At 37.5% G+C, this 27,177-nt stretch overlaps 1 protein-coding gene across 2 annotated transcripts in view; it reads left to right on the top strand.

Annotated features, from left to right (window-relative positions):
- LOC124789403 (solute carrier family 22 member 7-like) overlaps positions 1–26,168 on the top strand; it is a 169,097-nt gene extending 142,929 nt beyond the window's left edge. For both annotated transcript variants that reach the window (XM_047256746.1, XM_047256745.1), the window contains 3 exons: positions 6,809–7,023; positions 12,252–12,439; positions 25,326–26,168. In XM_047256746.1, the coding sequence (XP_047112702.1) occupies positions 6,809–7,023; positions 12,252–12,439; positions 25,326–25,544 (622 nt within the window). In that variant the 3' untranslated portion in view covers positions 25,545–26,168. The remainder of the gene's footprint in view (positions 1–6,808; positions 7,024–12,251; positions 12,440–25,325) is intronic.
- Positions 26,169–27,177: the final 1,009 nt, after the last annotated feature.

Raw genomic sequence — 27,177 nt, 5'->3', positions numbered from 1 at the left:
TCTCAGTTGCCACCATCAGATCTATAAAGCATATAGATGGAAATTATGATCATAATGAGGTCAGATATGATGGGATGTGGTACATATTTACATAACATGTATCTCTGACACACCCCTTATGCAAATACACCTCAATGAATCTTCACCATCTGTACAATATATTGTGTCACATCATTCTAAGTCAATCCAGGAACATGAAGAATGTTATACATTAGCTTTTCAAGTATAAAACAAGGTTTACATAAATTGTTGTGCATGATGCACCAGCGATCCAAGCTCATGTCATACAACAGATGAATGAGTACTGAGACTGAGAACTACACAGGTTTTATGAACTACCAACAGTTTATGATATGTACTTTCCTCATTGTGTCTGTAATTTTATCACTTAACCTTGAATGGCATCCTCTAAGCTTATTTGATACTGTTAAATTTTCTACATTGTTCTTGCCATGTAATGCATGTGATTATGTGTGTAGTAAGTTAGTACAATTGATGTAAAACACTTTCTTTTATAATATTATAACAGTTTTAATCACAAAAATTAAAAAAAATTGGTTTTTAAAAATCAGTTTGTGTATTCCTGGGATGTAATGTCTCCCTCATGGTTAATATGTTAAGACATACTTCTGGCTGTTCACAGTTCCAGTGCCATCTGGTGGTAGTTGGTAACATCTGTTGCCATTCATATATTGTGTGAACATGAGCTTGTGTAACTCGTGCAGCATGTATGACATTTTACATAAACCTAGTGTTATATTTGACATGCTGACATATTGCATTCTTTGTGTTCCTGTAAATCTTTGTTCTTTATTTGTCCATGGATCATTTCTTATAATGATATTGGACACATCATGTTTACATAAAGCTTACATTAGCAAAAATACAGTCACAAAAAATTTCATTAAAAGTACATTATAAAAGGCACCAATGATAATAATTGATTTTTCTCTAAGTCCTTGGTGTCTACTTAGCACTGCCAAGAAAAAGTGATAAAAAGTAGAGGACAGTAGCATCGGTGTTCTGACACAAAATATAATTTTGTACATCTTACATACCTAAAGTGATTCTGTACATCTTGGTACATTTGTTGCAGTTTCCCTTTGCAGTGTGTACTGAGCTGACACACCACTTAATTTTTTATTTCAAGATGTTCTTTAACACTGTAAGGGCAAATACTGATCAGAAGTCTTTTTAATGTTCTTTTAAAAAGAAACATCTGTATACATTGTGGTAGACTGTTGTACAGTATGTGTATAGCATTTACAGGTTTGTCTGGTAATTTTAGCCTACTTCCTTCTGTATGATAGTCATTTTTTCTTTTTTTATTATGTTTGTGATATTCTCCATTTAGCAATGCAGTGCAGTTAGTTTTTATGCAGATAGCTGTTCCAAACCAGGATGTCATATGAGAGGTGCAAATGGGCTAGTCCATAGTACATTGTTTATAGTGTGTGTCTATTGACTGACTTTCACATTTTTCTCATCAGAAATATGCTTGAACCCTATTTTGCTGCAAATGTTATTTATGTGATTCTCCTACGTCATTTATCTATCCGCTGTTACACCTAGAAATTTATAACTGTTTGTCTCCAAGCTTGCCAGTAATGTTGTCCAAGGTGTGTTTTATGTTTGCATGTATCTGCATATATATGTTGTTTTGTTTCCATGTATAAATAGATTTTTTTCCCTGAGATAATTGTTTCCACATTTCATATTTAGCAAAGCCTTCTTTTGCAGGTCATCTGTTGTAGAACTGGTAACAACAAATGAAATGTCATCTCCATACACGACTACACTATTAGATACTGTTTTGGTCATCTCATTGACATATAGAATGAAAAGTAGTGAACCAAGGATGGATCCATGAGGAACCCCATACGTCACAGTTTCCAAATTTGAAAAGACACTTGTAATCATGTTTTTCACTTTTTGCTTTTTTTCTGCACACTGCTTTCTATTTTCCAAAAATGATTTAATAATGTCCACTGCTTTCCCCATTGTACCATATAAGTGAAGCTTTTCTAATAGGATGCCATGGTGTACACAATCAAATGCTTTAGATAGGTCCAGGAACATACAACAGACTTCCTTCTGTTCATAAAGTGCTTTAGTTAAAAATGTTATGAATTCAGCTATTGCTGTTTAGGTGGATTTGCCCTTTCTGAACCTATGTTGTTCATTATTGAGAATATTGCATGTTTGTGTAAAATGTAATATTCTGTCTTTTATTATGGTTTCTATTATTTTAGAGAGTACAGATGTAATTGTTATAGGTCTGTAATTTCCTGGGTCTTTTTTTGCAGCCTCCTAACCTAACCTAACCTAACCTAACCTAACCTAACCTAACCTAACCTAACCTAACCTCACCTAACCTCAGGCACACTGGAAATATTCCTTTTTGTATGGATAAGTTTATCAGACAGTTTAATGTCTTTATTAATGTCACTGTAAACAGCATTTAATTAGTTTAGTGGATATACCATCTAGTCCCCCAGTGATTTTTTTTGTTTGTTTTTAGACTACATATTATTTTTAAAATTTATGATTTAGTGGTTGGGATCAGGAATAAGCATTTTGTCTCCTATCGACTGTTGATTGTGTTAATTTTGGAAGTATAATTTTATTAATTTGTCCACAACTTCAATATAATGGCTGTTTAAAGTATTTCTGACATTTTGTGTATCCCTGAGTTCCCTCCCATTTACCTCAAGTGTTACGTTATCAGTGGTTTCCACACCTACAACTTTCGTCCCTTTGTTTATGAGAGACAATATGGTGTTAGTCATATTTGTTGAAGTTGCTATCTTGGTTTTATAATATGTCAATTTAGTATTTCATCCCGTGTATGATTTCTTCTTTTCCCTACGTGCATCCTTATTTTCTTGGGTTTGCCTTAGCTGACAATTTTCATGCATACTTTTCCCCTCTTACTTTTTACCTCTAGTGTGACCCAATTTTTATTATTCATCTTCTTTGTTTCCCTATGTACTAATGGACATGCAACATCTGTGTAATGGCCTAATGCGTTGCAGAATGATTCCCATCCTTTATCTAGGTTTTCTGTTAAGTACACTTGACTAAAGTCTTAGGTTTCCAATAGCCATTGTAGCCTATTATGTTCGTTTGCTTAGTTTGTTTAAACTCTTCAAATATTTTTCTTGCCTTCCTATGTTGCCTGCTAATTCAACTAATATCTGATAGAGGTCTGCAATGGTTGTGTATATGACTCGTACTATCTGCCTGCTCTGTGCTATATTAGAGATCCACATGATCTATTAATGTTTCTGTATTTACAGCATCTTGTGGACTGTCTACTGCTAAATTAAGTCCATAAGTTTTAACCAGGTATTGAAAACTCCTTGTATAGCAGTTGTCTTTTAGTGTGTTAATCTTTAGATCACCAGCTACAATTATATAAGGGAATTCCCTGCTGGCCTTATCTAACTTGACTTCTAACTCTTTTGGAAATCCATTTACCTGACTGTTTGGTGACCTGTAGAGCCCTATTATCACACATTTTCCCCCTTATTATGTACTCTGTATGGCTGCAGTTTCAAACAGCATTTCTGTACAGTTTTGTACTGACCATGGAATGATACCCTTTATTTTACTGTGTACACAGACTGCCACCCCTCCACTCTTATGTTCATATCTGCAGAAATTAGCAACTTTTTTTATTCCTGTATGTTCATTTCCCTTTAGCCCATGTTCTGATATAATAAACACATGTGGTAACTCTGCAGCTGCTAGTACATCTTTGTGTTCTAATTTACTGGATGCGTACTGTATATTCTGCTGCAATATTCTTATATTAGAAATATTTGTATTAATGTTTTGATTTTCTGTAGTACCTTTCTTTTTGCCTGCTAGTACAAAGAAATCCTACTCCTTGCTTCTTTCTCCTCTCCCATATTTTGTCTGCAGGATCTCTGCCACAACTTCTTCTTTTGCTGGTGATGACACTGTCTTTCCCTCCTTTGCAGGGCAGTGTGATGTTTCCTCTTCTGTTCTTTCATCTTGCAGCTGTTTTGAGTCTGTTACTGGATGTAGTATTTTATCTTCTATTTCTTCCCTCGTTGACAGTGGTATAGGTCTCTGCACCTGTTTTTGTGTGCTGTTAATTTTTTCCTATTAAGGTGTATTTCTGCAAGATTTGTTGTGTTACGTAAACAAGTATAACCCTGTTATGATTATAATTTTGATCTATATGCTTTACAACTCCAATGATGGAAATTTAGAGTGCAGGAACTGATCATAAAAAATAAAGTTATAGTTGCTGCTCTTGGCCTATGAAGTTTTTACTTTTATATTTCATCTGATATTTTGATGTTCATGCAACAATTAAAGACAGAATTTAGTGTGTGATCTTCCTCAGTGAAGCAGTACTGGAAAAAAAATTATGTATTTATCTTTGTTGTCCTCATTCCGATGCCATTATGATCACAGTATGTCTAGACAGATGGCTTCAATCTGTGTACAAATTTAAGGTAAAACAAAAACTTCTTAAAATTTCCTGTCAAGTCGGTAGCTAGAATTTTACTTTAAAGTTTGCTGAATGCCTTATGCATGACTCTCCTGACACTTCATTCAGTGTTTGTTTCTCTGTGAGGCTGTAACTACATTTAAATTTGCTAGGAAGCTCTCAGTGATTTTCCAGCAGTTTTGTAACATGGCTGTCAAACCATGGTGTGTCTTTCATATCCCTTTACTTGGCATACACAGGGTGTACATAAAGACCAGGAACACTTTCAGTTATTTACTGCACAAAAACCAAACATCGTACAGATATCATACATATGTCATTTTGGAGAGAAGCCCTGATTTTTTTTTCTCCATGTATACTGCCACAGCATAGTTTTGTAATTTGTCAATAGTCAGCACTACTTGCAAACATGCCTAGTTCAGGTGCGAAGCGAGCTTTCTGTGAGTTGAAGTCCAACAAAAACAAGAGTGTGCAGATGTTCAACGGATGTTTAGAACCAAGTATGGTAAGAAGCCACCAACAAGGAACGCCATTTACCACTGGCATAACAAATTCATTTTATGGGTTGCTAGTGCCTGACAAAGAGAAGTGGATGTCCCAGTGTGATGAAGTGAATGTGGAGCATGTACGAGAGACATTCATAAGGAGTCCAAAGAAATCAATGCGTCATGCATGCTGTCAATTTGAAATGGCTCCAATGACAGGGTGTTAAGTCCTACAGCAGAAGCTGTCTATGGAATCATTCAAATTGGAGCTAGTGCAGAAGCTCAACGATGACAATAAAGAGAAGCATTTTGAGTTTTGTTTGCAGTTGCAACAGTTGAATGAGGATGGGGATGGCATTGTTGATTGCTTAATTTTTAGTGACGAAGCCCCTTTTCACACTAATGGGAAGGTGAACAGGCATAATTGTTGAATCTGAGGTACAAAACATCCACACGAATGCATTGAATTTGAGTTTGATTCCCCGAAGGTAATTATTTTTTGTACCTTGTCAGGTTGAAAACTGTACAGGCCATTCTTCTTTGCCGAGAGCTCTGTCACTGGATATTCCTCATGTTGCAGCAATGGCTGACGCCTCAAATGCAATTAGACTCTCCATTCACTTTTCAGCAGGATGGGGCTCCGCCCCATTTTCATCATGAAGTTCATGGGTACCTGAACATGGAGCTGCCACATCGATGGATCGGCCATGCTACAGAAGAGGGCAGATGTTTCATGAAATGGCCTCCCCGATCACCAGATCTCACTCTGTGTGACTTTTTTCTGTGAAGACACATTAACGATCTGGTCTATGTACTGCCTCTACCACATGCTGTAGCAGAGCTCTGGGAGAGAATATGGGAAGTGACTGCCACAGTTGACAATGCCATGCTAGGATGGGTACAGCAAGAATTTGATTACATTATTGATCTCTGCCGGGTCACTCATGGTTCACATATCGAATATTAGCAAAAAAACTTTCAGGGTTTCTCTACAAATTGCAATATGTATGACAGTTGTACAGTGTTTAGTTCTTGTGCAATAAATAATTGAATGTGTTCCCAGACTTTATGTATGCCCTGTACTTGTCTGAAACATGTTATGCAGTACTCTCGAACTTTGTCCATTGTTTTCAATGTTAGAGTTGAAATTTTCATTATAACCACTCATGTAATCTGAAATGTTTCTTGTCACTCTTGCTAAGTGGAAATGTGTTCTACCTTAACTTCAACTGCATTTCTAAATTTCTTCTTGGGTTCCCTCTTCATTTGCTCGGTATACAGGTTCAATAACATCAGGGATAGCCTACAATCCTGTCTCACTCATTTCTCCACTATGACTTACCTTTCATGTTCTGTGACTATTACAACTGCAATGTAGTTTCTGTAAAGGTATAAATTACCTTTGCTCCCTACATTTTATCCTTGTTACCTTCAAAATTTCTGTGGATGTAATCCAGTCAACTTAGCCAAAAGCTTTGTCCAAATCTACAATTGCTGTAAATATAGGTTTTCCCTTTTTCAACTTATCTTCTATGATATGTCATAGTGTCAGTGTTGCATCACATGTCCTTACGTTACTTTTATGTGGTATCCAGAAAATGTAATTTTTGCACCCTGTTAATATATTTCACAAAACTGTAACTAAAAGATACTTTAGGTGAATGGGAAGGTTATTGACATTCGGGCAGCAGGTTTTACTTCAATAACGATTGTACAACAAATATTATGTTAGGGATCAGAGATTACATGATATCACTCCACATTGAATGTAAACTTCTTGATGGTGCATGTTATCTTACACCCCAATGTTAATTTAGCATTATTCTTTTCCTTTCAGGTCTGCTAGTGCACTTGCAATGTTCACTTTACTTTTTAGTAACACTACATTTGGAGAAAATCCTTTTCTTGCTTATATTGCACAAGGAATTCTACAGATACCTGCTGTAAGTGTGGCACATTTCATTGGTAATATGCTTGGGAGGCGAATTACACACTGTCTCACTTTACTGACTGCAGGTGTCCTGTCCATTGTTATGATATTTTTGCCCAAAGGTATTTATATATTTTACCAGTATATACTTCAACAATGCAATGGTAGTTTATGATGAAAATTGTTAATACAATGTTACTTAAAACTGATTAGACAAAATAAAATGTTTGTTCATTGTAAGAGAAATTAACATACATTGTTCAGTTGGAACAATAGGATTAATTCTGCTGTCAGGATGAGGACATCGCTTTAATTTTGGAAATATGTAGAGCATTTTTTAATGTTACTTAGTATTATAGAGATAGTAATAATAATAATAATAATAATGTTATTCAACATTGAATGATTCATTGCATATCTTCAAAAACAAGGTTACAGTTCTTGATAGTAATAAGTTCTTCTGAATATGTCAAGGATGAACAAAATGATTATATTACAAATAAAATGGTTTGCTTAACACAGTTTACATATATTTTCAAAACATTTTTCATTCTGCATGGAAGTATGATACTCTTCTTATGTGCAAAAGGGATTTAGCTGAAATTTAAGCTTAATTGTGTGAAGAATCATAATGGTACTGGGCAGCATACTGGTTAACTTCAAACCTGCATATTGTGGACCTTTTTCATACAGTGATGTTCTGTAGCTCCTGATGTAAAATTTTTCTTTATTTCTGGCACTGTACTGATGCAAATCAGAACAAAAGTTGAGCCACAGTCTTCTAACAAGTAATATGGCTTTTAGAATGTACATTTTTACTGCAGTTAGCACATTAATTTTTAGGTAACAATCTACAGCATGATTCTCTATATTTTGCTCTACAGATGAGCCTTATGGCCCTTTTTGCAGTAGTAGTGGCTTATTTAGATTCTATTTGGTTGTTGCTCTCTCAAGTTTTATTCCATAATTCAAATGAGAGACGATTTTATGTGCTAGAGTGTCAACTTGTGTGCCCCAGTTTAGATTGTTCTGAATTGTTAATCCAAGGAATTTTACACTAAACTCTTTTTGGCTACAAATTAATTGCCAAAGTATTATTTAATTTCATCATTAAAACTACTGTTGTTGAACTCCATGAGAAATGACTTACTGGGGCTTACATTCAAGTGGCTTTTATTGAAGTATTGAACAATTTCTTTGTGACATTATTACACAGGAAAGGCATGTAATCTGCATACAGAACTACTTTGTAACTCTGAGTGTACTATTTTATGTTATTTGCATAAATTTAAAACAAAATAGGACCCAATACTGAACCCTGGGACACAGCATATTTAATATTAGTGTTCTGGATTTGTGAACTCCACTTTCAGTTTTAAGCAGTACAAACTGTTTTTGGTTACTCTTGTAAGACATTATAAAGTCATGATTGCCTATGATACAAATGTTCCGCAGCTTATCTACTGTAATTGGATAGTACCATTCACACAATCAAAAGCTTTCTCAACGTTGAAGTACATTCCTGCAACTTGTTGCTTGTTCTAAATGCCATTTATCACCTTTTCAATTAACTGAGCAACTTGCTGTGCTATTTGATTTACATTTAAAGAATCCATTTTGTTTCTCAAACATAATGTTGTGCTTATTGAGAAAGGTTATAACTGTATGTAGGACTTTTTCAACTATTTTGGAAAAGACAGGAAGTATTGAGATTGGTCTGTAGTCTTCAATTTTGTATTTGTACTATTTTTAAAGATTAGTGTTACATTAATATTGAGGCCACCATGCCATGCAGAACTGGATGATTTTAAAGAGCTAGTGATCATAATTGTTTCTTTACATTTGAAGGAGCTATGTATATGCTATGCTTAGATGGATTTCCTTTAAAACTGTACTGCAGGTTGTTATTTTTTACACTGACAGCTTCCCCTATTGAAGAAAAATATTCCTCAAAAATATTTGCAACTTCAAGTTGGTCTTTTATGATCATCCAACTGTGGTCAATAATAAAGTCCATACAGAATTTCTCTCTGCCTGTTCTAAAGCCATTTATCACCTCTCATACACCAGTAGTAACATTGTGTGAAGCCTGAAGCTTGTTTGTAACATACTTGCTCTTGGCATGTATTAATAAATCTTCATAGTGTTCTTGATAAATTTTGAAGGTCTTCTTTGGCTTGAGATTTTCTCTGTGATTCAAATTACACTATTGAGTAATTTTAATTTTGCTCTTGTTTCAGTGACACTATTTATCCAGGTACTTTTGTTTATATTTTTGTTCATGTAATTTTTGTGGCTACAAGTGGACAAGTGGCATCAAAACAGTCATAGAAGGCAGCAGCAGAGCTGTCATAGGAAAAGCTATTGTTCTCATGTACAGTATGTTTGCTAACATGCTGTTCAGTCTGTTAATGTTATCATCATACATAATTCTTTTGCTTACATATATTATTATATTTTAGTGACAAAAAGCACCTTATTTGTTTCAAACTCAAGCTGAACTGAATGGTGAGCAGAGATGGATAGTTTCAGAACACAGGTACTCTAGGAAAGATGGGTAATGTTTGTTATTATGTAATCCAGCCATGTTTTCCTGTTGCCAATTTCTCTAGGAAGCTCATGGACTAGTGGGGTCAGATTGAATTCATTGAGTAGGATATGTACGTTTTTGGAGTTGGCGTCATTTGTTTTAAGTCTATATTTACATCCCCTGTTGTTACAATATTTACAGGGCCATTTAACCCAGAAAATGTAACATCTGTGTGTGTTTATATCACCAAATGGGTTAGATTTTTGAAAACGATCTCTCTACAGGCTCCAGGTGACCTGTACACACCAATAACTGCTATGTTTACTATACCTTGTTCTAGATTTATGCAGAAAGTTCTGCAACTCACTTTATGGAGAAGGCACTTACGTCAATAACACTGAAATTAGTTGAGTTTACAGTGAAGATTGCTACACCACCACCAGTCTTGTTTTTCCTGCTCAAAGGCAGAACGAAACTTCATGGAGAGTGGTTGACTGATGCTAATTAGTGCTCAGTTATGACTACATTATCTGGTCTGTCAACACAAGAAATTATAACCAGCTCATTGTGCTTGTTTTTAAGACTACCAAGATTATGGTGTATGACATACAATCTGAATTTCTTCTGCTGGACTATACAGGATGATGTAGGGCTACCACACTGTTCAGTAGGCTTTAAAAGTTACCCTGGTTTGCCTGCAGTCACAGTTTGAGGCAGATCTTGATTTGGTGGCTTGTGCCATTTCATGTTCATCCACTTATTTACACTGCTTTGTGGGGAATTTTGTCTAATTTCTTCTACAGTTGATTTACTAACAGTGTTTTTGCATCTTTATTCATGTGGATACCTTGAGTTGTATGCAGGTCTCTTTCTAGATTACTGACATTTACCAGAGACACATTGTGAAATTTATTACATATTTTTTTAAACCTATCATGTGTCTTTTGCACTCCAATATCACAGGTAGATTGTTCCATTATACTGTGCGTCTGTGGAGTATTAGCGAAAATTACTTTAGTGATAATTAACTTACTGAGTGTCCTTTTGTTTACCTGATAGTGTCATTTGCTTGATTTTTCACTATATCATTCATACCTCCCATGATTATGATGAAATCATTAGATGAGAATGATTCACTATTTTGCACACACGGCTTCACTGTAACAGAAAGAGGTGCTCCTGGTTCAATGTGATCCACACCGATAAAGTCATCTTGGGTACTCACGATGTTTTGCACTGTTCTGTGACCATGACAGTCTCCATATATTAGAATCCATACTTTCTTATGTTACTGATTCACCTCACTTCTTCTGTTGTTCTCTTGGGCCAGTGTCTTACGCACAGTTTCAAGGATTTCATTGTTGTTATCTTGGAGAGTTTGTTTACATTTGCTTATGTGCATGTGATACAGATGCACTTGATACAAAGGATGCTTTATATAGTGTAGGTGTGCAAAAAGTGAAATGTCTATGACTCTTAAGTGATTTTTGACGAAGAGCATAATGTAGTGTGGTAAAAGTTATGAATGAATACTGTGGAAGTAACCATTCTCTTTGAATGTACACATAATGCTGCAGTTGATGTATGTTAAAAAAGTTAATGAAGGTGAAGCGCATTGCTTACATCAAGAGTTGAAATTTATTTGCCTAATCCAAGGATATGGGGATCACAGTCTTGCCATATCTGTGAAGTAAAATGAGTGTCAGTCTGGGTCAAATTCAATAGTAAAGTTAATTAATGAGGGAGGTTAATATGAAGGGGTCATCTACATCACAATCACCATCTTCATCTTCTTCCTTCCAAGTTCTACACCTCTTGGCCTGTTACAGTTTTTTTGATAAGTTCTCCTGCCATATTTTCATTGGTTGATGTAATGGTCTTGCACAATTAATGTGGTAGTGTAGCATGGATTTTGGGATCCTCTTTGAGTTCATTCATTGTAAATATTTCCTCCAGTTCTGGTACTTCTAAATATAATGTGTAATAACTTCCAGTTACTTCTTTCAGTGCATATTCATTTCTTTTGTGTTCCTATTTGGTGTAACAGGTAGTTCATCTCAAGAATTTCATTTAACAGGCTGTTAGTCTCTTGGCACCTCTGCTTTTATGGTCCAGGATTCACTGCCTTAGCAAATCAGGTCTTAGAAAGGGATATTATGGAGTACTTCCATACTAGGGAAGGTTTCATTACATTGCTAATGACTCCCATTGTTTTTGTGTACCTGATGGCTTTTCAGATAGGTCTATTTCTTCCAGAAAGATAGTTTATAACCTAAATATCTGAGTGTGACACTGTTCACAATGATCAGACTATTAGGTGGGGATGCCAAGTTTGGTGGCTCCCTTAATGCTATTCAGAATGTGTAGGCTTATGCTGGCATTGGGTTTCACCCCCTCCTTCCTGTCATCACCACTACCACCATAGTCATCGTCGTCATAAAATTCAAACATAGTAAAACACCTAACCTGTTCACCAAGACCCAAAAACATACACATGACACAATACCCAGGAAGAAAATGCTGTCTTACTTGAAATCTGAGTTACACTTTTTACATTTCATCAGGATTGCCATTTGATGTGAATATCTGCCTGCCATAAGGATCATGGACTCGTAGTGGCCACATTATGCTATGAGAAAATTACATAATAATCTATTTGATATTTGGACTTCTTATGGCTGTTTACATAAGGTGGAAAAATGTGCTGTTAGGCCAGTGACATAATGATATGACTGATAAGTGCCTGTTCACTTCTTTTTGAATGTGTCAATCAGAACTATATCTCCAGTGTTACAAAAGATAAAGGAACATATTTTTCAGAGTCATCGCCTTCATGGATGGTGTTAACTGGATCTTTACTACTCCAGTTCTGTTCACACTGCTCAGTGTCACTCACAAATCTGCAGAGCATGGAAATACACCCTACTTGCATTAGACAGATTAGTTTAGCTATGGAGTATATTCTTCTTACATGTGTCCACTGCCTACCACCATATCTTGCACACCTGGTATGTATTATGGGTTTGAATTTGCTGGTTGTGACATACATGACTTACAGCATTTACTGTGATAATTACTCTGCATTCACAAATTTTTCATCTCTGACTGTACCAAGAGTAATTCATATTTTCATGATACATTATTAATCAAATAAGTCTTCCATTCAGTAATGTTCATCTTTATCTTCAGCTTGTTCTAATTCTACTATCATTATTTCTTACCTAAAACTTTATATCTTCAAACAGTACATTTTTGTTGTACTTTATGTTTTCCTATGCCATGAAATCTATGTTAATGTTATTATTTACACTTAGTAATTTTATAACTAATTCTGTGGCTCACGTAAGAACATGCATTAAAATTTTCTTTTGTAATTACATTTGCGATAAATGACATTGTGTGTTGAAAATATATTTCAAACAATGGAAAATCCAGAATGGATTAATGACAATATTAGAAAAGGACAGATTGTTACCATATAGCAGGGATGTTGAGTCAAAGACAGGCTCAACAAAAAGACTACTAAATATGTAAGCTTTTGACCAGAAGGCCTTCTTCCAAAAGAGACAAAAAGAAACACACACACACACACACACACACACACACACACACACACACACACACACACACACACGCGCGCGCGCATACGAATTTGCTTTGTTTACTAGGTAGATTTGTGATTATATTTTTGTGCAATATATTTTTTTCTGATAAATGTTAAGAATTACCTACAGGACATCACTCTTATGTAGTGTCTTAGCCATTGATGACAGCTATAATTTTCCTCTTCTGACCTAACAACACAACTTACAATTCCTTCATGCATTTCATTCAGGTGAAAATGAATATTTATGCACTTTACTACAGATTTATCTGTGTCTCCACTTACGATGAATATTCATTGTTGTAGGTATTCATTATACAGTAACTTCTGGTCCACAACTCTTATTAGGGTTCAGGCTGTAATAACATAAATCATCAAATTTCATTTACAGTCTTCATTTCCCAGAGTTCGCCTTCTGTTCACATTTCCCAACACTAGTTGGATGATATCAACTGACCTACATTTTCAACTTTCTGACTAAATCAGAATTAATCTTTCACTCTGCAATACAGTGTGTTATCAAACTTTCTGACAGATAAAAGTTGTGTGATAGGCTGGAATTCAAACAAAAAATCTTCACTTACATTGGCAATGCTGTAATGAAGCTATCCAGGCATGATTCACAATGTACCCTCACAGCATTACTAAAGCATGCAACAAGTGGTTTTTGCCACTTTCAAAACTGTCATACTGTGAGCCTTCATACTGCCGTGCCCCTCACTAAGTCCAAGATGTTGGCACAGGCGGCCATAATTAAATACACTTGGTTATGCAACAACTCCATTATTAACAGCAATGTGTATAAATCAAAAAACTCATAATAATCACATTCAAAATGTCCCATGATTGTATGGCCATAGTGAATGGCTTGAGCATTGATCCTGGAGAGAACACACTCATCAGTGATCAAGCATGCACTGCAGTCTCATGGCCACAGAAGACCAGCTGAGCATGCAAATAGTCTTCCTTCTCATGGATATCACTTAATTTGTGGTCACAAGAAATGCAGCAAATGAGTGATGGCTGTCTGGATTGTGTACTCAGTGGTGGGAAGCACACATTGTGCTCAAACCACATGGACTGTGGCTTGCGAGACTGAAGGACGCACAGATGTCCATTAGGTTTTGGCTGCTAGCTCACATTGCTGTTTCTCATTGTGTCCTGTGCACTAGTGGGTGCTGCATTGTTGCCTAACTTTTGCCTAATGATACTTCTGCATTGGAAGCACATTGGCTAATATCAGTCTGTTGATTGTGTCATCTCCAACTGCAGTGCTGCCATCCATGGCTGAGGTAATGGCTGCCACACAGCTTGGTATGTTCAAGAAGCAAAAATGTCCCATTCAAAACTAGCATATGTTTGTGTCTCACTCGCTAGTGGTGATGTCAGCGTGAGTGAGATGGCAGCAGTTTGTGATGTCATGTGTGGCTGGTGTGACGTGCAGGGGTGAGGCAAGGGATGTGTGCAGGCTGCAGCATGTGGTGTGACATCATTATGACACAGCATTGGCATTTGACATGGACACAACAGCTGGTAAATGTGTCATAGTCCACCGGCCTCTGTGGTGGGGCTGGTCAGTGCACCTATGTGGAGCACAGTGTGTTTGGCTGTCTGAGTAGGGTGGTGGTAGGTTAGGGTCCAGTTGGCTTTCGGTGACAGCTGGTGGTGTGAGTGAGTCACCGGCAGCTGCAGTGATGGGCTCTGTCTGGCTGGTCATTTGCGGAGAGTCATCTGTTAAGTCTTCCACTAGGTCAAAGAAATGTGCAGTGACTGGCTCCGTCACAACATACACTGGTTTGATTCTGTCAATCAAGACTTTAGTTGGCCTACCACTGTACTTGATCTCTAATGAATTCTCACAATGGTTTGTCAAGTGGTCCAGTCCCAAATACGGCAGCCAAAGTTGTGGCTATACTGCGTTATGTGCAGTGTGACGTGTGCAGTGCTGTAGGTCTGCATGGATGAAGGTTGCGCCAAGGCCATGCCTTGTCAGTGGGTGTGGTCAGAGCCCAGCCATGTGGCTGCTCAGTCATTCTACTAGTGGAGTGGCAGGGGTGTCATGTAGTGGCAGTACTTCCTTAATGAATTATCCGGGGATGGAGAGTGACTGGTCATAGAATAGGTGAGACATGAATTCTTCCTTTAGGGTCACTCACAGGCTGAGGGGTCTGAGTGGCTGTGCCTCCATACAGGTTGTCTTGTGACACAACAGGGATGCCATCAGCATCTGATGGAGCCCCTTGACCATGCCGTTAGACACTGCGTGGTAACTTGGGTGGTGTAGCCACACACCAGAGTCGGATGAGGCATTTGAATAGTTCATAGTTGAACTGGCAGCTGTGGTATGTAGTTATGTGGCTGGGGTAGCTGAAGACTGCCACCCAGGTGTCAACGACAGTTGCGACCTTCTCAGTGGTGTTGCCCACTGTAGGTGTCGTCTCTGGCCAGCAGAAAAAGGGGTCCAACATTGTGCAGAGGTTGTGCTTGCCTTGGGATGGAGGAAACAGGCCTATAGGTCCACACAGAAATGTGTCAGGCAGTGAGTCACATTGAAGTAGGTGCCGATGGGCACATGGGTGCGTGTGCACCAACTTTGGGATGCTGTCATGCTATGTAGGTGCATGCCCACTGATTGCAGTCTTTTGGAGTCCAGACCAGATGACATTTGACCACAAGAGACACCATTGTGTTTGCGCTGGGATGTGATAACCCGTGGACACAAGTTGAAGGCAAAGTGTCAGAATTTCTCTGGGAGAAACAGGGGATGTTTGCCTGTCATGACGTCACATCAAACCCCGGAGCAACCAGGGATTGGCACCAGTTCTAGATGTAGGCTGCTGGAGGTATCGTGCAGTTCTCCATTACCCTCCTGGTTTTGAGTGACATCTTTTAAGTTCACCAGGCTGGAGATTTATGTACAGTCATGGGACAAACAGTGAACAATGACGTTGTCCATCCAGGAGATGTGGCAGACGTCTGTTGTGAACTGTGACACATATTGCAACAGCTATAGTTAGCACAGTGAACAGTTGCTGTTGTGGATCTGGAAAACATCTGTTATCAGGTTATGGTTGATGAAGGTGATGAAGTGGCAGGCATCTACCAATTAACAGAAGTGTTTCACCACCTGATACACAGCCAGCAGCTTAAAGTTGTATATGCTACAAAAGTATTGTGATGCTGATTACTTCTTCAAAAAGCAGCCAAGTTACTGCAAACATCTATAACGCATTGTTGATGTGATGTGCTAATAGCAGTCTGACTGGAATCCACATCATCTGTCCAATCAGCATTGTGTATTGGATGTGCAAGAAGTGCCTTTTTGGTGAGGCACCATTTAGACTTGGTAAAACTATGCTCCATTTTGTCAGTCCATGTAATGGGAGCCCTTCCTTTCCCAGTGGGGCCATATTGTCCTGCAATCAGGGGCTCGAGCACCATGGCAGCATTATGCAGATGGCACCAGAAGTAGTGCCTGTTACTCTGGGCAGACCATCTGCTGGTTGTGGTAATTGTGCCAAGGTTGCCAGCTTATGACCAGGTATATGGCATCCCTTCCAGCTTGAGGAAAATGATGATGAAGCCATCTTGACTGTGTCCACAAATACTGCACCCCTTTGCTACATGGAGGGGGAGAGAATGAAGAGCAGCACAGTGGATGGCCACAGGGAGGCAGGTCCTGCATTGAGTGATGTGGGATGTCCATGGGTGTGGGAGCTCTTGGCAGCTGTGACAGCGTCCTTGGCATCTGGAAGCTGAGATTGTGAAGTGACTGCTGCAGCAGGTGTGGGCAAAGAAGGTGTCACTGCAAAGGGAGTTGGGAACAGACCTGAAATGAGAACAAAACATGCAGGTTGACGTGTGCAGTAATGAGGGCGTGAAATGCTGCATCATCCTCATGAGAGAGGCTGGCCATGACTGTATCTTCGTCGTGAAGGCAGGTTCAACATACTTGCTGCATTTTCATAAAATGCCCAGAGCAACAATGTGTATTCTAAAGTGCCCATAGTGCTGCAGGTGTAGCTGTCATTCATATGGACTGTGACTGGTCAGGTAATGCATCAGTCCACTTAATGGGTTAAGCAATATAATTTTTAGCCTCTCCCTGATCTTGGGGAGAAATTTGTATGTTATCCTGCCTGTGCCTGACGTGTCCAATTCATTTTGACACAGTTGGAATGTGATATCTTATATTATCTATCCTGTATTGGCCTCAGTCACAAATATCTTTTGTACTTAAATTTTATTGCCTTTCATTAACCAACAGAGTGCTCCCTTTTACCTGATCTCTGTGTCCAATGGGAATATTCATAGAATTACTAACAGTGCATGATTTGTGGTAGTGCAGTAGGTACCAGTTATTTTATTAGCACTCTTTGTTGAACTCTTCTGGCTAAAGAAGCTGGTTTCATAAACTGCAATCTGTGAGCCCAAATGTTCACACCATATCCTACAACTGATGCTAATACAGATAAGTGGTGTGCTCCAATGGATTTTAAGGGAAGTTTGTCTGGGTGCAGCATAGTAAGTTTGCTGTGACTGAACATCAACAAAGCTATGGTAAGGAAATCAAATTTAATGACACCTGCATTCTGTGTAAGCAGCCCAGCCTTGATGAAATGTAAAATCATAGAAGCCACAGAAATAATAAAACACCCTAGCAACATGAACAGAGAGGATTGCCCAATCCTTGGTGCCAGCCTTAGGAGTCCAGTAGGCCACACCAACAACACATAACAGCCGCCTCATGAGGTGCATCCAAGGAGGAGAAAAACAGGTGCCTGCTTCCTTCAACAACAAGCAACAATTATAGCAAACAATGCAAGAAGCAATAGATAACAGCTGCTCTCCAGTCTATCCACCATAGCAACCTATTATAAAATAGTTCCTGCTCCTTGTGCTTCAGGTGGCAAATTGTAACAGCATCATTTTAAAATTATGGTGTAATGTCATACTCAGTGACTCAACACAGTTAAAGCATTGCAGTAGACCCAGGAGGAGGCCACTGTAACCATGGGCAAAACATTAGTTTCTCCTGCATAGTTCATTTTTACATTATGACATGGTATGACATTCAGAAAACTTTTATATGAACTGATTCTGGCCACAGAAGCCTATACAATTAGATTTTCAAAGTGATCTCATTATATCACAGGAAAGAGTTACATTTCTCTTCAGCTTAGTTCAAATGATTCTGGACATTGACATTGTAAGTAGCATCTCTCTCTCTCTCTCTCTCTCTCTCTCTCTCTCTCTCTCTCTCTCTCTGTGACTCTAAAAACAGACAAGCTGTGACACTAAAGCATAAGTGACCTCACCATAGTAGGTGGAGACTCTCGATCAATGTCATGTTTTGCTGATGTCCTGTGTCCATGCTTCTTTTATCATCTCTGTTCAGATATCAACAAGAAGCATGCACAGAGGAGGCTAATTACCTATGAACATCTTTCATCTGATTTTGAGAAAGAGATGAAGCAACTTATTACATCACAATCAACTCGCTAAGATGAAAGACATCTGTAAATTAACTTTATTAACTGATTACAACTTTATAATAATGTTGTGCATTTTAATAAATTATTTATGTTAGTAAAGTAAATGTCTAGTGAGATTGAACTCAATTTCTTCATTCAACAAAACCTGAATTATCATGCATATTTAATCAGTCTGTTTCAATTTATGGTCTCATAGTTTACCAATCACAGTTTGCATTTACATTTTTGGTTAAGTATTTATTATTCAGTTTAATTGATAAAAGGATATTGCATCATTTTGATATCTTCATTCTTTCTTAATGTAACTTCTTTGATTTAATAGTGAATGTAAGTGTTCAAATTAAGTTGTTTATCTTATTACACTATAGTAAATGGTTTTCTCTTTACCTGCTCCATTACATTAACAGCCAATTACTTTACTTACATGTCACTGCATTGTCAAAACCCATGCAAAGTTCTTGTCATGTTCGGCCGGCCGGTGTGGCCGAGCGGTTCTAGGTGCTTCAGTTAGAAACTGCGCGACCGCTATGGTCGCAGGTTCGAATCCTGCCTCGGGCATGGATGTGTGTGATGTCCTTAGGTTAGTTAGGTTTAAGTAGTTCTAAGTTCTAGGGGACTGATGACCTCAGATGTTAAGTCCCATAGTGCTCAGAGCCATTTTCTTGTCATGTTCAACCAGACTCTTATCACGATTTCATTATTTTTAATCAGTTGTAGTCTGATGTTACCAGCTCATAAAAACCAAGTCTTATCAACTTTTTTGAGATGTAAAAGTTTCAACATTTGTTTACCATAAGGAGCTAAATGCTGACATTTAACTATATACTACTTTCCATGATTTCTAATCTCAGGTTTTTGATGAGTCAGTATGCATGGAAACAAACATTCAAAACCATAATCATTGTCCATATTAGTCTGCTTGTCTTTGACTACTTTGGAGAACACTGCAACATTGTGGCTAACTGCCACTATACAGTTTCATTCCTTTGTAAGAACTACACTCACATGTCATCCATGAGACCAGTACTGTGAATGTACATCATCTTTGTGGTGTGGGTATTACTCTCCTAACTTCTCTACACAAAGAAATGGTGAGGTCATTCCTTCCATGGATCCACCTGATTTAGGCATAAACCATCTTTTCTCAGAATACACCTACCCTTTACTCTTAAACACATCCATTGTACAGTATGGGCCATGCCTTCCATGAATTCACCTGACCATGAACTAGCCCATCCCTCTTACAGGCCTGTCTACCCTTCCTCTCTCCCATACATAAAACTGATTCCACCCCATATTAAAATTTGAAATTGTATGCACAGCTTAAGACCCTTACTTCCAAAATCGAAGTTTCTTCATAGTTTAATGACTTTTACCTGGCTGATTAACACAGAAGTTTCCTGCCTCCTTCCTTTATATCCTTCCTTTACACTTTCTGCAGTGCCATAAGTCTCATATCTTATCAGAATATTTCATAAAAAGCCTTCACTCACATACATTTGTCTTAAAGGGTTGTTCCTCAAGAACTTGTTCCTTGTTACTAGATTATAATATTGATCTTTGATCTTCATTATTCACACAGTTAAAAGCCGCTTACTCAAATCCATGGAGAAATTCAGACAAGTGTTCCTTCAATTTGTTATTTTTTCATTTCAATTACACGGACACCATTCAGAACACCTCTTCATTGGCTGTTAATTTCTATTTTTTTTTTTTTTTACTATATATGAAATATTTACTTAATAGCTCTTCAGTTTTTCTTTATTACATTAAAAGATGTATTATATCCATAATTATTACTGTTTTTGTACACTCACACAAACCCTTCTGGCATTAGTGAATTGCTCTGAGATAACTTGAGTTTTTTAGTTTGATTTTGCTCCTCATCTGTTGAACACGTCATCCATATTTTCTTATTGGTAATAATGCTAATGCCATCTATCATAGCCTCAGAAAACAGTTAGTGTTCCCTGTTGTTTCATTTTTGCATACTTATTAGCATGTTACCTTCTCCTTTCTGTACTCTTGTCGGTACTCTTACTTCTTCCCCTATTAACTGACATTGATAACAAGTGCGTGTTAAGATAATATCTGAGATCTTCTTGTCCATGTGTAAAAAACAAGAAATTGTCTATGTCAATGTGTCTTTCATTTGCTACCCTTCACCATCTCTTGACATTGCCTGTGAAAACAAGTCATAATTTTTACAATGCAGCACAGATAGAAGAGTTTCAGTGATAGAAATGTATGAATCTAGAAAGAGGGAAGATTGAACTGGTACTCTTGTTGGACAGAATAAAAGGAAATAAGAGTAAGTGTGTTAGGACCAAAGAGATGAAGTAGGCAGACCCCCAAAGATAGGTTCCCATACCACAAAAAAAAAAAAAAAAAAAAAAAAAAAAAAAAAAAAAAAAAAAAAAAAAAAAAAAGGGAATCTGATGTGCGGCCTCAGCAGTGTTGAATTCCAGGATTATATGGAGGCTCTAAAACTCCTGGGTTCCATGGTTGACAGAAAACTATCAATCAATAAACACACAGTGTGTATGTACACTCCAAACTCTCCCATATAATGTACCTTCTAAGCAGATGAAATAGTGTTTAACTGAGCAGTACCTCATAACAGTATACTATGCTCTGTTTCATAGCCACATCAATATGGCCTGATTAATGGGAGGGGGGGCACACTTTAGGTTGCAAGGATATGTTAATGCAACAAAAAACCTGCCAGGATCGTCACTTCAAAGAGAAGACTGAAACATTGCTAGTCTATATTTGCCTTGTTAGGAATATTTTCAGCCAGTACATATTTTCATGCCCCATCAGCATAAAAAAATGAAAAAAACTGGAAGTTTTCAGCATGAGTCGAGAAATACATAATTATGACATCCACAAGAAGAGGACGCTGAAATACCAAGCTGCTAACTGTCTGGACCACATTATAGTGTTCCAGTAGTTGCAATGTCTGCTGCCAGGGTTATTCACAAGGAAAACTGTGCAGGACTCCAAACAGCATCCATCATACTTTATTGGAAAATTTATCAACAGTGACAAAAGTGATTGAGCAAAATAATATTGTTTGTATTTGTTATATAATGTTGTTATGTAATATGTCTTTGTTGAGAATAACTTTCTTCATATGTTCCATGAGAAATTGTAAACAACAAGTGTGTAAGTAATTTTTATGCAGTCTGTCCAGTCGTGACAGGTAAATGATGCAGATTTAATAATAAAGGGAACCAAAGTAATATGGTCACCATAGTTTATCAAAAGTGCAGCAATATTGCTCATCAGATGGTGTACAATGATGAGGTATCTGTTACTAGTACCTTATTAATTGTGTCCTTCAGTTGACTTGCCTCTTCAAAAACCCGTATTTTTGAGGACCCATCCTGGGTAGCAGTCTCTTGCATAGTATTTTTTCACATGTCTTGCCAAGAACATTCAGAAGATAAACTGATCTGTAGGAAGTCTGTATCTTTAAAGCCTTCTCTTGCCCATTAACTAATCACCACTTCAGCATTCTCCCATGCTGCAAGGATCCTTCCTTGCAAGACACACAGTTCATACAAGTAACAATCTATTTGCTCCTGTAAGGTTTGTGTTACTTTGGTATGAATACCATCTGATCCTGGGAACTTTCTACTTTTCAGTCTATCAATTATTTGCGTAAATTCTTCTTTTACAAAATCTTGTTTCTATAGTCTTCACATAACATTTTCTGTAACCTACATTGATTTTCAGTCTCATTGTCTTTATTGTTAGGAAGCAGTGTTTCCATTGACAGGGAGCTGACTGTTTGTGACTTCTTGGTACTATACCATCACGACTTTTTAGAGTGGAAAAGACTTTTAGTGATCATATTTTCTTGCAGACTGTTTTGTATGACATTCCTCAGGAACCAGTTTGTAAGTTAATCACTGCAATCTGTTTCCATCACTCTATTTTTGTTTCCCATGATACATCACTAAAATTCATAGCTTTATCTATGCAGTCTTCAGATTCTTTCTTCTTGGATCATCTTAATTTCTGTTGTGCTTTGGTCCAGATGCAAGGCACTCATCTAGCAAGACCTCTCCTAATGCGTATAGAGGCCTCCTTGCTCTATGTATAGCCACTGTCAGTTCTTGTCCTTCAACATCTTCATCAACATCTAGCTATGGACTTCCTACACATGGAAACACTTCCTTGAAATGATATTCAGGTGTTATGCATACATTTTTTTGTGGTGTGTTGGATTTCCTGTTTGTTGGTGATAAAGTGTATGATGATGATATGATCACTCAATGTCATTCTGCTCTCAACCTTCCAGTCTTTCATACAGCATGCTGCTGCGGTATTTGCTAGAGTGACATTCATATTTGATGACTTTGTGAGTTTGCTTTAATAGATCAGCAGACTATGAGGTGTATTCAGTACCTCTTGGTTTTGATTTCCATGATGGCTGCTTCTAGCTGCCTTTCACAGTCATCAGTTATGCAGCTATGCCAAAATACTGACTTCACTTTGCATCAGTGGAATACACAATGGGCTTAATTCAACTCAGGTGACTGAAACCTTCAGCCTTAGCAGATACTAGTTGATATAATCACTAAATTCGCCTTTTTAATATGTGAAAACCAGGATACCACTCTCCTTTCCAGTTAACATTAACAAACAGATTGTGCATTCTGAAAAATACTGCAATATTTTTGTCTTGGTAATGGTTTTGTTAAATATTGTTATTGATACCATAGGACATTGTCCTGGATGACTATCTTGGCAGTTATTGGCATACTGGGGGACTTTTCCTCCCTTAGTTCATTACGAAGTATCGTATTCATGATCTATGGAACAAGTGCTAATCTAATCTAATATAATCTTGGAGACATAATAAATTGAACTTCAACTCTTCTGCCACTTTTATAGTCTAATGTAGTACATTGGCACTTCTCATGGCCAACTGCTGTACTAAGTGACTCTTGTAAGAGAGACAAAGGGCTGCATCTTCTTGATGAAGACATGGAACTGGAGAAGTAGCATCAGGTTCATGGCCAGAGGAGGGTGATGGCAGGGCAGATGAGATCTGGTGCAGCAAGAATGGAGTTGTATCAATATTCTCAAATGATGTTTCCTGTGCTGTACCAACTTCATGAGGAAGCCTGGTCATGGCTGCATCTTCATGGTGAAGGTACAAAGTTGGTGGGCAGCATCGAACATGGTGGGAATGGGCAGTAGTCAGACAAGAAAACAGTGATAGACAACTCTCATTGCTGCAGCATGTAGACATAAACATCAAGCCAGGGCAGTGCCATTCTTGAGAGGAGGGCTGTGTGACTGCAACGTGCAGAGCAGCAGCAGCAGCAGCATTGTTTGGTGTGGTTGCAGGAGGCTGGCAAAAGAGATGCAGATGATACTGGACAATGCAGTGACATAACTTGATCATAAATGCCAACTTTAGTGCCCTGAGTGGTAGGCTGCACTCAATAAATAAGTTCCCAAGTAGCATACAAGTGACACTTTATTAATACTGCACAAAAAGAACAAAGTTCAACATAGTGTAGCTTCTGAATGGTATAACTGAAAGGATCGTCCTCATGAGATATGAATATTTGTGAAGCCAACAGTATGTCATGACCAAGGTGGTGATACTAGTCCATTGTGACATGGGTCACTACGATAACTGCAATGGCCGCTAAAGTACAAAGTCTGGGGAATGTCAGCATCGGGCAGACAAAGACTCTGAAACAGATAACTGGCAGATTGCCATTGCATGGCTGTTTTGAGCTCTGAATAATAGGCCACGAAGGCCCATGCATTATGTTGTGAGTGTGAATGTGATCACTACTGCCTGCTTGCAGTGAAATAACATTTTTATAGGCAGGAAGATTATCGTGCGGCACTGAGTGTGCACTTGATGGTGGATGCAGCATGGTCCCTGTGCTGGCAACACCACTGTTGCCAATGTGCATGCTGCTTAAAAGTGAGACTGGATCCACAGGTGGCAGCTGCTAAAGATCAGCATGTTATGATTTGTCTGCAGTAATGTTTCTATTGCATGGCATTGGCAGTGCTTGGCACATGACTGCGTGTGATACGGGGGCAGACTCCCACACCGCATGCAGATGTTATGTAAGAAGTAGAAGTCACTGGCATTTGACCACATATATGACAGTGCTAATATCCTTCTTGCTCCAATAATTTAGCATGCTCATGTATTAATGAATTGGAATGATTCCTTAACTAGCAGATATGTTTTACTGGTGCATTCTTAGTCACAAACCAGAATGACACCATTGTTACCAGGAAATAAAACTCCCATCTTGCTTGCTTCTACTCACCTCTTCATTTCCTGTCCACATCAGAGTGCTCCTTGTTAGTTTTCTGCCTTCAGAAATACAAATTTTCTTGTTTCTTTGTGTTTACTTACATTCTACCAATATCAAGTCCTCATTTTTGTATTCCTGTGTTCATTCCTGTTTTTATGATTCCTGCTTTTCTTCTCTATCTCCTGTCTGCAGTTGCACATTCCTGCTTATTCAGTGGCCTGTGTCTTTACTGTGCACTTTGCTTCAGAAATAGTGGTGATATCTGCCCCTCCCCTTCCCCCCTCCAAAAACAAATCGGGCATGCATAATTTTATTTCTACATCATTCTTATTGTTTAAATGAGTTTTGTGTTTTTCAGGAGTTATAGAATTGTATATCTAGGCTTCATACAGTTCTTTATTAATATGCTTATGATGTAACAAGCTGTTTCTAGATCAATGAAATTGCGAGATGTTGGCACAAACATTGTATTTGGACCTTTCTGTTATAGGAAAAAGTGGCTGGCCCTCAGTACATGTTTAGTGTTCTTGCAAGTGTATTACTGATTACATCATTTTTGGTATCATTTGTGCCTGAATCGCTTAATGAGAAACTTCCAGAGACAGTAGAAGATGCTGCACTTTATGGTCGTTCTCAGAAGTACTGGAGCTTTCCGAAGAAGAAGAGGGCCAGACAAGAAGCAATAGAGCTATGCAAGTGTGTGTCTTAAATTTAGAAAAAAGAAAATATTATGGAGTGTGCTTTGTATGCAAGAATGCCACTGAAAAAGCATCACAACTTCAAAATTAATTAAGAAATAATGGCCAGTTATTTATGGCGGTACTGTTTACCATGAATTACACTACCCATATTTTGAAGTTCTGAGAATTATGAGTAACAACAAATGTAATTTACTGTACATGTAACTTAACTATGGTACATATAATAAGTCTGTAAAACATGGTCAGAGATTTCTGTGTTGTTAATTGGACATATAAAAATTCACTTAACTGGAATATCTTTAAATAAGATAGCACAACTATTTTATTACTAATTATACTCCCACCATTTAAAACACAAAGAACAATATTGTGAAATTCTGTGTGTGATGCTAATTCCTCAATGAAGTGAGAAACAGGAAGGATGAAAAATAAGAGAACCATTAGAAGTACTTAAGATTTGGCAATTTCGTGTACTATCTTCATGTTGTTGCATGAAAATGTTAGTCATTTCAAGTAATACAATGTTTCTAATATTATTTTTCTCAAGCTAGTGAGGAGATTAACACCAATTTCAAACTTCTATAGTTCCTTCATATGATTGAGATTCATTGTAGCTGTAAACATGAAAGGTTTCCTCTGCTTACTATCAAATGTATTATTTTAATATTTTAAATTAGTGCTAACATTGTTGAGGAATGTTGTCAAAATGAAAACCATTGACTTTATGAAATTGCTTTTTTATATTTATCATTACAAGTTATTTCATACTTATTCATCAATCTCAGATCATGTGTATGATATGGATATCGATATGTATGCAATAATAAAATTTTACATTAAAAATTAGATGTTACATTAAAGAACTAGATGTCTGGTTTAGGATATCATGCTATTATAAAAAAACTTCTTCACAAACACTACTGTTGATTAATAAATTTTGTACATAACTTTCAAGAGAATTCTATTGTAGGTCTCTAAACACCATCAGTAATTTATTATACAGCTTTCTGCCAGTATATTGAAACTATTTTTGGACTGACTTAATATATTATATTCTAAGTTTGTATTGTATGCCAATCCTTGCTTCACAACTGTGAATATAAACTCTGTGAGTTAAATACTCTCCATGTTAGTTTTATTGAGAACAATGGGCTTTAAATTAGAGTTTTAATTTAGAGGGAAGGTACAGTTACTATTTTTAGTTTCTTGAAATGTGGCATGACTCTGTTATTAATGCCTGTAATTGTTCTAACTGCTTTTCTTGAAACATAAACTCAGTAGCAAGTAAATCACATGTGGTAGTTTAATGTACAGTTGGTCTGTACATGCATCTCACTTCAGTTGTGTAACCATGTGAATTCTTACCTTTTCATTTAGTTGTGGAGCCAGAAGTATATTGTTTCAGCTCAGTTTTTATTTGATGTTAGTTCATTTTTGTAGTTACTGTGTAGACATATCAACCATTATGAGTTTTCTTTTCACTTCATCTATGTTAGGATCATTCGTTATGATGGTTGTATCATCAGTATCTATTACAAGAGTGTAGGGCAAAGAACCAGATAGATTATTCTTGTATACAAGGAAAAAGGACCCAGGGCAGAACGTTGTGGCACTCCTGTAATAAGAGGTAGAACAAGGGAT

Source organism: Schistocerca piceifrons, chromosome 3, assembly GCF_021461385.2.
Source record: "Schistocerca piceifrons isolate TAMUIC-IGC-003096 chromosome 3, iqSchPice1.1, whole genome shotgun sequence".
NCBI classification, from domain to species: Eukaryota; Metazoa; Arthropoda; class Insecta; order Orthoptera; family Acrididae; genus Schistocerca; species Schistocerca piceifrons.
This window is presented reverse-complemented; position numbering and strand designations above follow the sequence as displayed.